Source organism: Oryza sativa, chromosome 2, assembly GCF_034140825.1.
Source record: "Oryza sativa Japonica Group chromosome 2, ASM3414082v1".
In the NCBI taxonomy this organism is placed as follows: Eukaryota; Viridiplantae; Streptophyta; class Magnoliopsida; order Poales; family Poaceae; genus Oryza; species Oryza sativa.
In genome coordinates this window covers 36372726-36385169 of record NC_089036.1, presented here as the reverse complement: position 1 = coordinate 36385169, position 12444 = coordinate 36372726, and the positions used below count along the sequence as shown (strand labels likewise).

At 40.1% G+C, this 12444-nt stretch overlaps 2 protein-coding genes and 1 long non-coding RNA gene across 5 annotated transcripts; 1 reads left to right on the top strand and 2 right to left on the bottom strand.

Moving 5' to 3' along the window:
- Positions 1-837: 837 nt before the first annotated feature.
- Positions 838-5482, bottom strand: LOC4331272 (rac-like GTP-binding protein 5). The gene is made up of 7 exons (NM_001402017.1): positions 5245-5482; positions 4489-4576; positions 4276-4385; positions 4108-4171; positions 1849-1913; positions 1697-1762; positions 838-1179 (listed from the first exon to the last, which is right to left on the bottom strand). Exons 1-7 carry the CDS (start codon positions 5341-5343, stop codon positions 1078-1080), a joined length of 594 nt encoding a protein of 197 aa, NP_001388946.1. The 5' UTR covers positions 5344-5482; the 3' UTR covers positions 838-1077.
- LOC136355047 (uncharacterized) lies at positions 2393-3354 on the top strand. The gene is made up of 3 exons (XR_010739098.1): positions 2393-2509; positions 2669-2838; positions 2958-3354. It is a non-coding gene; the product is annotated as an uncharacterized lncRNA (long non-coding RNA).
- A 3868-nt stretch (positions 5483-9350) lies between the features above and the next one.
- LOC4331271 (peroxidase 64) lies at positions 9351-11022 on the bottom strand. Of its 3 annotated transcripts, none has more exons than XM_015771523.3 (3): positions 10426-11022; positions 10160-10348; positions 9351-10055 (listed from the first exon to the last, which is right to left on the bottom strand). In XM_015771523.3, the coding sequence occupies exons 1-3, from the start codon at positions 10663-10665 to the stop codon at positions 9504-9506; spliced, it is 981 nt and encodes a 326-aa protein (XP_015627009.1). In that variant the 5' UTR covers positions 10666-11022; the 3' UTR covers positions 9351-9503. The 3 variants fall into 3 exon arrangements, with proteins under 3 accessions (XP_015627009.1, XP_015627008.1, XP_015627010.1); XM_015771522.3 differs by having other exon boundaries at positions 10160-10354; positions 10426-10912; XM_015771524.3 differs by having other exon boundaries at positions 10160-10358; positions 10426-10882.
- Positions 11023-12444: the final 1422 nt, after the last annotated feature.

The following is a 12444-nucleotide window of genomic DNA, read 5'->3' as shown; positions in this document are numbered from 1 at the left end:
AAGACATGATCATTCAATACATGTGTTGATCATTAAACCATATTTGTTCCACATATGATATTTGATTAAGGATTCTTTAGAAATAGCAACATACAACATAAAAAGGTCACATGAATAAATCACATATTCATTAACCAATAATGAGTTATCTATTTCAAAGTTATAAATATAGTATGTGATGCAATCATCTCTATAATTAATTGTAAGGCATATCAGCAACAATAACAAGATCAACGGATGCCTATATATACCGATCGTTTGATGTAGCCAGTCCAGATGCCGTGTGTGATCATGCCAAGGTCAACTGCTTTTGCGCTTTTAACTTCAGTACTGTTCTGGATTTCGATATTACGGTCTTGTTTAGATATAAAGTTTGGATCCAAACTTCAGTTCTTTTCCATTATATCAATATGTCATATACACACAACTTTTCAGTCACATTATCTTTAATTTCAATCAAAATCTAAACTTTATCCAAACTTTACGCTTAACTAAACACAACTTACATATGGCCATGCAACTCACTGTGAAAAACAAAGAGGGAGACATAATGGCGATGCCAAAATGATCCTCCCATCGAGGACACGGCACCAAGCATTGCAAGACCGCTAGGGAAAGAGATGGAGAACGATCGGAGAGTAGAATATAAGGTTATGATAAAATTAATCACTGATTTAATAAAATGCTGATACGTCATATCGATTCTTACTGGTAGCTTATTTTAATCAACCTAGCAAGCTGGAGTGGTAGTAGTATATTGCAAACAAACCGACCTTTCCCGTGCAAGCCAGAAGCCCAGAAACAGGGAAGGTAAATTCCCTTTCTCATCCGCATAACTAGCAGAAGCACAACACTAGCAGATATAGATAGATTGATTATAGATAGAACAAAAGAAACCAAATGCGTCTGGACTCTGGAGTCTGGACGACCTTAGAGACCAACACCACAAAGGCAGGAGGACTATATTATATCTTCTGCCGGTGGCATCTAGCGTAATTATACAAACAAGCGACGATTGAAGCCAGAGGCTACAAATGAAGGGATACATCGATCTGCACTGCACTGTCTACCATTTAATTACAAGATGGCACATCCTTTCTGCGCCTTTTTCTTCTTCTTCTTTTGCTTTGGAGGCTGGAGAACCACCTTAATCGCAGCATCGAAAACTGCCTTGATGTTCTGCAGTTGCAAAGGCAAAGCAGCAGCAATCAGTAACCATGCCACCGCAATGGAGCTCAACGCAACAAGTCCATTTTACTCCCTTCAACTATATCACCGGATCAGCATTGATTCAAAAATCACCGGATCAGCAATCAAACCCCTCAACTATATTTGGGCTCACTATTTTTTGTTTCTCTTTATAAAAGTTGTATGTTAAGTTTGTGGGATGATAAATCGTATTACACCATATGTCTCAACCTTTTTATATATTTAAAAGATCACTGTTTGCACAAGTTGCAAGCACCTAACACTGATTAAACATGGAGATTTAAAACCGCATGTCAATTGTCATGAAAAAACTGTAAACACAGGTCCTGTTGCCGTATGTGGAGAATAAAAAAGTGAAATGGTATTAGGGAGTAGAGTCCCTTTTACTAGTTTAAGGGGTGAACCATAAAAACCTAGGCCCTTTGGCAAAATAATTTGAGGGAGTAAAATGAACCCTTTTTCAAAAAAGAAGAATAAAATGTAGTACTTGCTGTGTTTTTGAACTGCATTCAATGTATGCCGCTGCACCAATGAGTTTCCTCAGCTCTTCGCCCTACATTGATTAGCAAAATAATTTTAATGACTTGTGTAACAATGCTGGGAAGCAACAAAAATACAAGCAAACTAAGCTTTGAATACCTGAGCAGTGGAAATAGGTACAGCACCAGGGTGATCTACGAAAAATTGCTTATCATCCCGCAGATCTATTAACAGTAACTTAATGGTTAAGCACCGCCGGATTACATCAAGTACGCAAGTGATTAATAAAAGCACAATGAACAGAAAAGCAAAAGAATATTGCATTTACATGCTGAGGCTAGGACATGTTTCTGAAAACTATATTGTGTATGATTGTATCAGGAGCAAAGTACAACTTGCACCACCAAAGCTGCTACATCGAACCTGATTTCTAACTCCAGTAATCCAACTTAAGAACATAATCTAACAAGAGCCCATTTTGGTCAGTGAGGACTAAGTCTCTAACCACCTAACTTGCCTCTAAGGCCAGTAAGTTGACAAGGCTGTTAGCTGTACAGGCTTTATCTATTTATAACTTGCTGTTAGCTGTACAGGCTTTATCTATTTATAACTTGCTCCGCTGGAGCAGAAATTCAATGGTGAACATCCATTTTGAGCCTTTCAAATGTTCGCTAGATGCCATTTTAACTGAGCATGCAGTATGAAACCGTGAATAAATAGCCTACAGAGGATGTGTTCCCAGGGGACAATCCTAAAAGCCCACCTGCCTTGTGAGATCAACAGAATGGAATTCTCATGGTATTCAATCATGCAGTGTAAGGTATTGGATCGGGTCATATGTGCCTTTTTATTAGCAACTTAGCATGAAAACTAGAAATGCAGATTTATCAACATTTAGCATTTGCTGAAGGAACAAGACAAAATATATTTCAGAGGAATTTTCTTTTCTTGATCATAAATCAATAAGTGATATGTACAGGACCAACTGGAGTATAGGTCACAGGCTTAACTTTGGAGACTAGTAAAGACCCATTTGCAGGGCAGGATCGTCAAGGTCTCAATGAAATACAAACAAAACCATTGCATGCTCATTTGTCTCTCAAACTAGCTATGATACTCAACTGTCATAGCATGTGAAATGTTGCTGAGGTAATGGTTAACAATCAAGCAAAAAAAGAAAGCATTAATTTCAAACATTCTTAGATAATGGAAATGATTTACATCTCCAGCTTTCTACCATAAGACAGCCATAAGTTTGTTCAAAACAGGAAAATGAGCCATAAGGTGATGGGACAAACCCAGGCCCGTCAACGAGGGCGTGCCAACGGAGCGTCAGCGCAGGGCCCCACAAAAATTTGGGGCCCCCAAATCAGAGAGACCAGTACAACCAGCCAGCCTTAGCATATACAACTGATGTCATGTGTGTGTTCATGTGCATGCATGCGAACCAGCTTCTGAATCCTTGATCAATGGTTACGATGCCCAGAGCAGCTGGCCGACTACCTCGTCTATCATATTAGAGTTTCTAATACTGAATTGTTGATACTCAATTGTTGAATTGCATGCATGTAATGATCAATTGAATATTTCAGTACTCTTCTTTTCAAATCAAATTACCATGAATATAATTACGAATTTAAATTAAGGACCGAATCAAAAGTAAATTTAGGATCTCAAATTATATTTCGCTCCGGGGCCCCCAATTCCTGGAGACGGCCCTGGACAAACCCTTAACTCTCCTTTATTATTGACTAGCATTAAACCACATAGATTTTTTATCCAGCAATTCTAATGGAACTATGCCACCCATAGTGGAATAAGAGACTCTTAGCTACCGATTCCCCACAAAATCTAAATTTGAAAAAAAAAAACATTCAGCGTTAGTCTAAGGATGTCACCCACCAAAAAACAAACATTCTTGATATAATGCATGTCCTGCAATCCTGAGGGACACCAGGTCACCAAGCATCTACAAATGTCCCCTGATAGCATATAACACTTCATGTGTTACAGGTAACATGTTTCAAGGTATAATGCCATATATTCAGTCAAAACACTGCTGGGCAGCAATCATGCTATCGTCGAATTCAAATATCTTGTCTTCCATGAAACCATGTTCACATAGATTTCCACATGCAAATATTTTACATTTAAATATGATTTTCAGATATCATAAGCATATGGCTTTGCTGTGAATAACAGTAAAATTGAATTTACATATACAAACATGCTTTCATAGAGTGTTCACAGCACACAAGCACTCAAATGATGAGACAATTTATAGGAAGACAGCAATCACCACTCAGTTAAGTGCAACGCCAAGCTGCTGGTAAGTGGGAGTGAAAATATAATAGCTTAATTCTACAGATATGTGATGCTTTGCACAAATGCTATGCAACAAGAGTTGGAAGGGCATACCAAGCTTTGTTCCAACGAGAATTATTGGCACACCAGGAGCATAATGCCTTAATTCAGGTATCCACTGACAACAGAAATATATATGTGTCAGTGCAAGATAACAGGTTGACTAAGCTAAGGTACTTCATGGAGAGAGAGCAAAGAAAGTGGGCGGCAAGATTTTATTGCCTTTTTAGAAACATTCTCATAGCTTGCTTTGCTGATCAGAGAAAAGGCCAGCAGGAAAACATCAGCGCCACGATAGCTCAACGGGCGTAGCCTATTGTAGTCCTCTTGTCCTGTTAAATTTGTCAAATTTTTATTTATTTTGATGACCGTGAAAGGTGGATGTATATAAGGAGGTTTACGCATGCATCCATTAAAAGGAGGGGAAAGTAGAACCTGCTGTATCCCACAACCCCAAGTTCACAGTGCTCCCATCGACCACAACATTTGCACTGAAGTTATCAAAAACAGTTGGAACATAGTCCTGTAACATAGAGATGAAGAAATGTCCCATTAAACATACAGTCTGCCAATTAAAAATGCAAAGATGCAATACATTAGATTTATTTTTTCGCACAAAACGAAAAGGGGTAGCTGAGTTACTGACGGTGATTGACAGAGGTCACGGTTAGAATGATACAGAGCTAAAACAAATTCACCAACAAAGAGAAACGTCTAGAGGTCAATGGTGGCGATTAGCTACGGAATGATGGAGCCACGGTTAGTAATAGCAGACAAAAAGTCAGACATACCGCAACATATATTTATGAGTTTATTATTTACTCCTGATAGTAATACAACAAAATCTGGAGGTGAAGCTAAAGAGTGTATATTTAGATCTGTATAAGGAGTGAATGTTGGCAGCTGAGAAATCGGCAATACTATCCTAATTCCTATACCTGGAGAAGAAGGCACCTGGATCCCGCAGAGAGAAGGACGCGTATAGAAGAATAACGTTATCATAATCATCAGTCCCCAAATTTTAGCAAGCAAAAAGGGAAGGAAAGCTGATCTATGTCTTCTCTACACCCAGTCCCCAGTCCCCAGTCCCAAGACAAGAAAAAGAATGTTTACCATGGAGTCGATCAGATGCATACTCGGGCGGGCAGGAAGGATCGAGAAGAAGAAGGGGGGAAAGAACGGATTGCCTACCGTGGGGAAGGTGTTGGAGGTGTAGGAGATGAGCATGCAGGTCTTGCCCACGGCGCCGTCCCCCACGGTGACGCACTTGATGAACCGAGACGCGCTCATCTCTACTCTCACTCAGCACAGCCAGCGCATCCGGTACCCTAGATCCCGCCCTCTTCTTCCTCCTCAGTCCTCACTCCAACGCCACGGACCTCACCTCAGCTGCTGCTTGCTGGTGGGGGTAGGAACTAGGAAGGCGAACCAGAACCAGAAGCAGAAGCAGAAGCAAAAGCCGACAGACACTGAGTTGCACTCAGGTCCAACAAAAACTCCACTATTACATTACCTTCCTTTCATCCCTACTAGTACTAGTAGAATAAGATAAAACATTTTGCAGAGAAGCCCCTATTCGATGAACATGGTGTGATGGCGATCATAATAACAACAATTTTCGACCCTATTTTTTTATTATTACATTTATACTATACGAGCCTAGAGAAGTAAGAATGATTGAGGGATTATTATTTCTTCAAAAACATATTTTTTTAATAATATATTTCATTCCTAAGAAACTATAACCAATTATTACAGAGGTCGTACGATGAATGGATATGAATTACAAAATCACGGGTTGATTAAAACATAAGAAAGCTATTTAAAATACCACCTTAAAGATTGAGGTTTTTCATCTATGGTTGATGAGAATCTACATAATCATTGTTTCTTCAAAATGACATACATTTTGTATGATTTTTTTTATTAGGGGTTACAATCTATTAACATATCAAAATAATAAAAAAAGAGTCTCCATGTTCGCTCTCACGGCCTAAAAATTCTCATATTAATAAAAAAAATAAAAAACGAGTCCATATAGAAATACAATTTAAATAGCTAAAATTAGAAATTAAAAAAATATTGGAAGAAGAGTCCATAAAGGAATACGATTTAGACTTAATTGAAATTTAAAATTTAAAAAATAAAAGTATAGTCAAAGTCCATATAGAAATACATTTTAGAAATAAATAAAATTAAAAATTAAGGAATATGGGAAGAAGAGTCTAGAGTCCATATAGGAATACAATTTAGAGATAATTAAAATTCATAAAGTTTAGAGTTCATAAAGGAATTTAAAAGAATTGAAAGTTGGAATTAAAAATAAGAAAAAAGTAAAAGTAGAGTTTACAGTCCATGTAGAAATACACTTTAGAAAGAGTTTAGAAATAACTGAAATTTGGAATTTAAAAATAAGAAATATTAGAAGAAGAGTTTAGAGACCATATAGGAATACAATTTATAAATAACTAAAATTTAAAATTTAAAATAAGGCATATTGAAACAATATTATAGAGTTTATATAGAAATATAATTTACAAATAACAAAAATTTGAAACTAAAAAAATATTCAAATAGGAGTAAATAATGGAACTTCGAATTAAAAAATAAAGAATATTGGAAGAGGAATTCATAGTCCATATAGAAATACAATTCAAAATAACTAAAATTCAGAATTAAAAAAATAATTGATAACTATCACGTGTATACAATACAATATAAAAATTATATATTGGTTAGTTTGTTCTACTTAGTACATAATTTCAAATTATGTTGCCATTCTAATAATAATATATGAAAATATATATGTTATTTATGTGAGAAAATATAACAGTGCTAGCCGAGCAATCTGTGCGGGCCACCATGCTAGTTCAGAACAAAATGACTATACTAACATTGTTTTCCAAAAAAACAACATCTTGATAATCAATAGGTGATCATTATGTCGATCGATGAGCATATATCTGTTAACGTCAAAATTGGTAAAATCCAAAGTTATCATTCGCCTAGAGGAAGTATCGGCTTCATATACCTAAAATGGGTCGATGGATATTATCAGCCTCCAATAGTTGGATTTTTTATGGATTCAGTTAAGGAAATTAATTAATTAAAAGAAGGTTATCCAGAAGAGGCCGAGTTTAAGGAGGATGCGGTATGTTAATTTATCTATTAATTGAGCATAGTCAGTTAGTTTTCTTTTTATTTCGAGGAAAGTGTGTTTAGTATCTTTTCTTTATCTTTAAGAAATATTGCGTCATGTCAAATTAGGACTCTTATCGGCCTATGGGTATAACTATGTACACCCTGGATCCCTGTAATCTATCTCCACAAATATTCTCAGTGCATAGCTGCCCTCTTTTGCAAGGTTATTATCACCAACAGAACTTGGCACCTGACGCGGGGCTACATCGGCTTCGATCTCTGGCGAAGAGGTAAACCCTAAGTTTCATTAGCCCTGGTCTTGTCTTAGTCGATATATCTCTACAATCACAATATGATTTTAAATAGATTTGTTATATCTATCACATTAGATAGATTCATCGACTTATTGAGTATTAAATTATCATGTACAATCTCGTGCTGCATCGGTTAGTTCTAACCTACTAGATTGGTACCGATAATCTAAATCTTGTTAAGCAAATAGGTGCATGCTAATGTTTCATCAGAGGTTTAGTCGATCTTATCTGATGTATTAAATTTCTCTTTGATGGTTTTTCTATCTTAGTTAAATTTAATGCATGACAAATTTGATCGGTATCATCTCGGCTTGTTTAAATCTATTAGGCAATTATCAATCTTATGCTGCATCGGTTAGGCTCGACCTATGAGGTTGTTGTTGTAAGTTATATTTATTTAAGTCAGTAGGCATCAATCATTGTTTCATCGGGGTTTCAGCCGATGAGTTATTTGGACATTGTTTAAGTGTTCTATCGGCTTATAGAGATTATATACAAGTTGGTTTTAGCTGATTGCAACAAAAGTTTCATTGATTACTTAATCATTTGGATTTAATGACATCGGGTTTTCAGCCGATATATACTTTAACCATCGGATTAGTATTTATTCAATCATACTATTATTGGTCCATTGGTTTTTATTGAATTATATTGTTGTATTATTATAAGTTCACTGCTTGTCCAATTATCTTTGTATCATTTATTCAAGTATCAGAATCTATATCGGACATATAGCTGATTGTTCAAAACTCTATCGATATCGGCTATTACCGCTACATCGGCTTATTGGCCAATCGACTCTTTGATCATCGATTTATCTATTTTATCATTTGCAGAATCAAACTGGCTAGCACGCTCGCATCTCATCAATAATTTAGGACCTGCACTAAAACTAAGCAGATCTACATACATTAATGTTTTCAGCATCAACAATATCATCGGCAGTAACTAATGTCGAATGAAAGCGGAAGATGACATAGAAGAGTAACTTAGCTATAAACAGTCATCCACCCAGATTTGACATAAAACCCAGTAAACCAATCTGATAAAAACGCAGCCACCAAGAGTATCGCACCAACATAAAACCTCCGATGCCATTACTATTCCGCCCATCTGAAACTAAGTTTTCACCAGGAGGATCTATCAGCATCACCTCCAAGAAGGCGTGTGGTGCCCACGGACATCACCGATGTCGATGCTCATAGCAACGACGACTTCAGTTGCAGATTTACGGTGATTTGTGCTCGACCTCCTCCTAGGCTTTGAGTGACAGCAGCGACGGTGACGGGAGGTGGCTTGCAACGGGAAGGAAGGTGGCGAGTTGCGCGCGCCGGCGGCACCTTGGCCCACCATCTTCACCAGTTCGATCGGAGAGGTTTACAGCAGCAATGGGGTAGGGCGAATGTGCTGATTCGAAGCTCCCGTAGCCCGATGGCAACTACTTGAGCAACGGTGTTGAGAGCACGCCCCCTAGCTAGGATCGCCAGAAGCTGGATCCGGCCATAACCAGGTCGTCGAAAAATACAGATAGCTAAGCTAATTGCTATGATAAGATCTTTAGATAGGTTACCGAACAATATACAAATTAATCTTGATGCACGCATGTATATATATATTGCTGTTGGACACTTGGTTTAATTTTGAGGAGCATTATATTGCTGGTTATAGATGCTATATATCGTCCTTGCTTAGCAATATATCGTGAGTAATAATTGAGATGGGAAACTATTAACTAGTGTTTGTTGGATTGGTTCTCGATCGATCTGCAGAGAAGCGGAGGTCTATTTTGATCGATCCGAGACTGAGACTCTGCCATGGGCCATGGATATTGGAAAATTAAAATTAGTAACAAATTAAAAGATGCTATAGCCATTCGACGTTATATTGTTGTTGTACATAAGTTGAGTTGAGTTGAGGCCATACATGCAGTGCAGGGATGGTGTGGTGGATAAGATAAGATAGTGTGATCGATATGATGCTAGTGGAAATAGCTAGCTAGTTGACGCGCCTGCAGTTGGCTCGGACCTCGCCGGCGACGTTGTTGAGGGAGCTCATCCGTAGCATGGAGTCGACGAAGTCACGGAAGAAGGCGGGCTGCGACGCGGCGTAGAGCGTGACCTGGGCGCGCGTCTTGGGGTGGGTGAGCAGCGCCTCGTCGGAGGAGAGAAGGCCACGGCCGGAGAGCAGCATCCGATAGTAGAAGTTGTCGAAGGCGGAGGAGGTGGGGTCGAGGGAGGAGCCGGCAGACCTGGCGGTGTTGTTGGGTGGGCAGGAGCGGCGGAGGGTGGCGGCGAAGGAGGGGTGAAGCGCGGGGTCGACGCCCTGCGGCTGGATGCGGTTCTGGAAGGAGGAGCAGTGTGCGAAGCCAAGCGTGTGACCCCCCGACAGCACCACCAGGTCCTTGGTCGACATCCCGCGCCCGTGGAACGCCTGCTTCAGCTGGTCGAAGCTCGCCGTCGGCCCCGGTAGCGCCGTCGTCGTCTCGCTCGCCAGCGACACGCGCCCGTCACGACGACCCACCGGCACTTGCCAAGAAGGACCACCGGACTGCATGCAGTACGTACGTACGTTTAGTACTCCATCTCATCTAGCTATATATTGATATACTCCTGTATTTACTACTTAATTTGATTGAGGGCCGGCCGGATTACCATGGCGACTGCGTCCCTGGCGGCCAGCGCGAGGATGTCAGCGCAGGAGACGACGCCGGGGCAGAGGGCTTCGACGGCGGCCTTGGCGTTGTCGATGACGTAGAAGGCGTGCAGCGACGCGTTGGGTGGGCCGTCCTTCTCCGCCGACATGTTCCCCGACGAGTCCAAAAGCACGGAACCGTCGCACCCCTGCAGCTAGCTAGCAGCTTCCTTCATTGATGTTAATATATATATATTCGAATTCGATAGAGTAGCTAGCTAGTTACCCTGACGAAGCAGTCGTGGAAATGCAGGCGGAGCAGGCCGGCCGGCACCGTGCGGTCTTTGGCCATGGCCTGCTTCACCGCCGCCGCCACCGCCGCCTCCGCCTTGGGGCAGCTCTTGGCGTAGTAGTCCAGGCTCAGCGCCTCGCCGCCACCCACCAGCATCGTCATAGTCATCACCACAACGATTAGCAGCTGTACCAGATCCAGATGGGACTGGGACGACGCCATTGCTGATGCCATTGCCTGCTGCTGCTCTGCATCGATCGATCCGTCTTAGAGCTACCGTGCTGCTAATTAAGCTATGTATGTATGTATACCTCGTTCGTACCCACTCTGCTTTGGCTTTGGAGCTAGCTAGATTATTAGACAAGAATAATACTATATGGTACTGGAAATAATAATTATTAATTGTACGTATGTAGTATGTATAGCACCAGCAGCATGCGGCTGGTAGTGGCGATCGAGAAGAGAGAGCTGGATAATACTACATTCATTCATGACTAATTCTCACTGCATTGCATGCGCTTTACAATACAGACAGAGACAGACGGACGGACAGACGGACAGATCATCTATCTCTATACTTACTCTTGGCCTGGCATGCTCGCACTGCAGAATGCTCCTGGCGTAGTACTACTAGCTTAGCTGTGTTGCATTGGAAAGTGTTTGCGATGCACAGAAAGAAATGGAGAAATTACTACCCCCACCCCACTCGATATTGGATCCACTAGAGCTAGAAAGAAGAAAGAAAGATGCCATACGCACGCATGCATACAAACGCATCGCATGCAGCCAAGGCACGTGCCCTCTGTCTCTGCGTGCTGCACATGCTGGCATGCACTTTGCTACTCCTCACTCTCACTCATGGGCTCATGGCAGTGGCAGGCAAGCAGCATGCAGTTGGTACTGGACCAGTGCAACCATTTCCAATAGGATTATCATACATTACCAACCGGCTGGCCATGCATCCTTGTCCACCGTGACCCTTTTTTGTGTTTCATTTGTCCATCAATTAATTCAAACACAGCGGCCGTGCAAATGCAATGCCTCTCTATCTGTTCGTTATATCCTAGTACATTACTGTACAATTTGTTCGGTCAAATCTACGTCATTAAACACATCTGTCTAGATATCTGAGGCAACCGATTCCACTTGTACCTTCGTTGCTACTCGTATCTCTCTTCATTCTTACTCTGCTAGCTAGCTAGAACCAATTAAGCCCGGATTAACCATCCATTAATTCTACAGGCAGCCCACCTCAAATTGGCTTCGATTGAAGTCATTTCTATCAAGTGTGGCTCGGCCCAATTGTCCTTCATACTTGCCAAGCTTAGCCCACTGCGCCTTTGTTACCCATCCGCCGAGCCACCTTATACCGAATCAGGGGTAATTTCTTATTCGACCCTTTTCTAAATTCTATCTTAAAATTGACGTACACTAATTTTTAAAACTCATCAACATACAAATACTCCCCCGTCTCATCAACATACAAATGTGTCACATCATCACCCATTAGCAATTACTCCCCCGTCTCAAAATATAACAACTTTAGCCCTCAAGATTTGTCCCAAAATATAACTTCTCTATCAACATTCTCTTCCCAACCAATCACAACTCTCTACCATTTACTTTTTCTACCTACCTCCACTACTCAACAAATCACAACACTGCATCATTCACTTCTACCTAGTAGTACTTTCTTAATAACCGTGTCCACCTCTAAAAATATTTATATTATGGGACAGATGTAGTATTATTTAGAATATTTTAAATCACATGCAAGTGTATCACATCATCACTTACTAGAAATTATTATCTAGAATATTTTAAATATCATGCAAACAAAACATACCATTTATATTTTTATTGTATTTTTAGAACTCAATATGCAAACAAATATCAAATCATTATCTCCACATCATTTTCACATTATTTAAATATATACATCTACCATTTCTATAATATATACTTCATCTGTCCCAAAATATAAACTTTTTGCTCTCAGGATTTGTCCTAAAA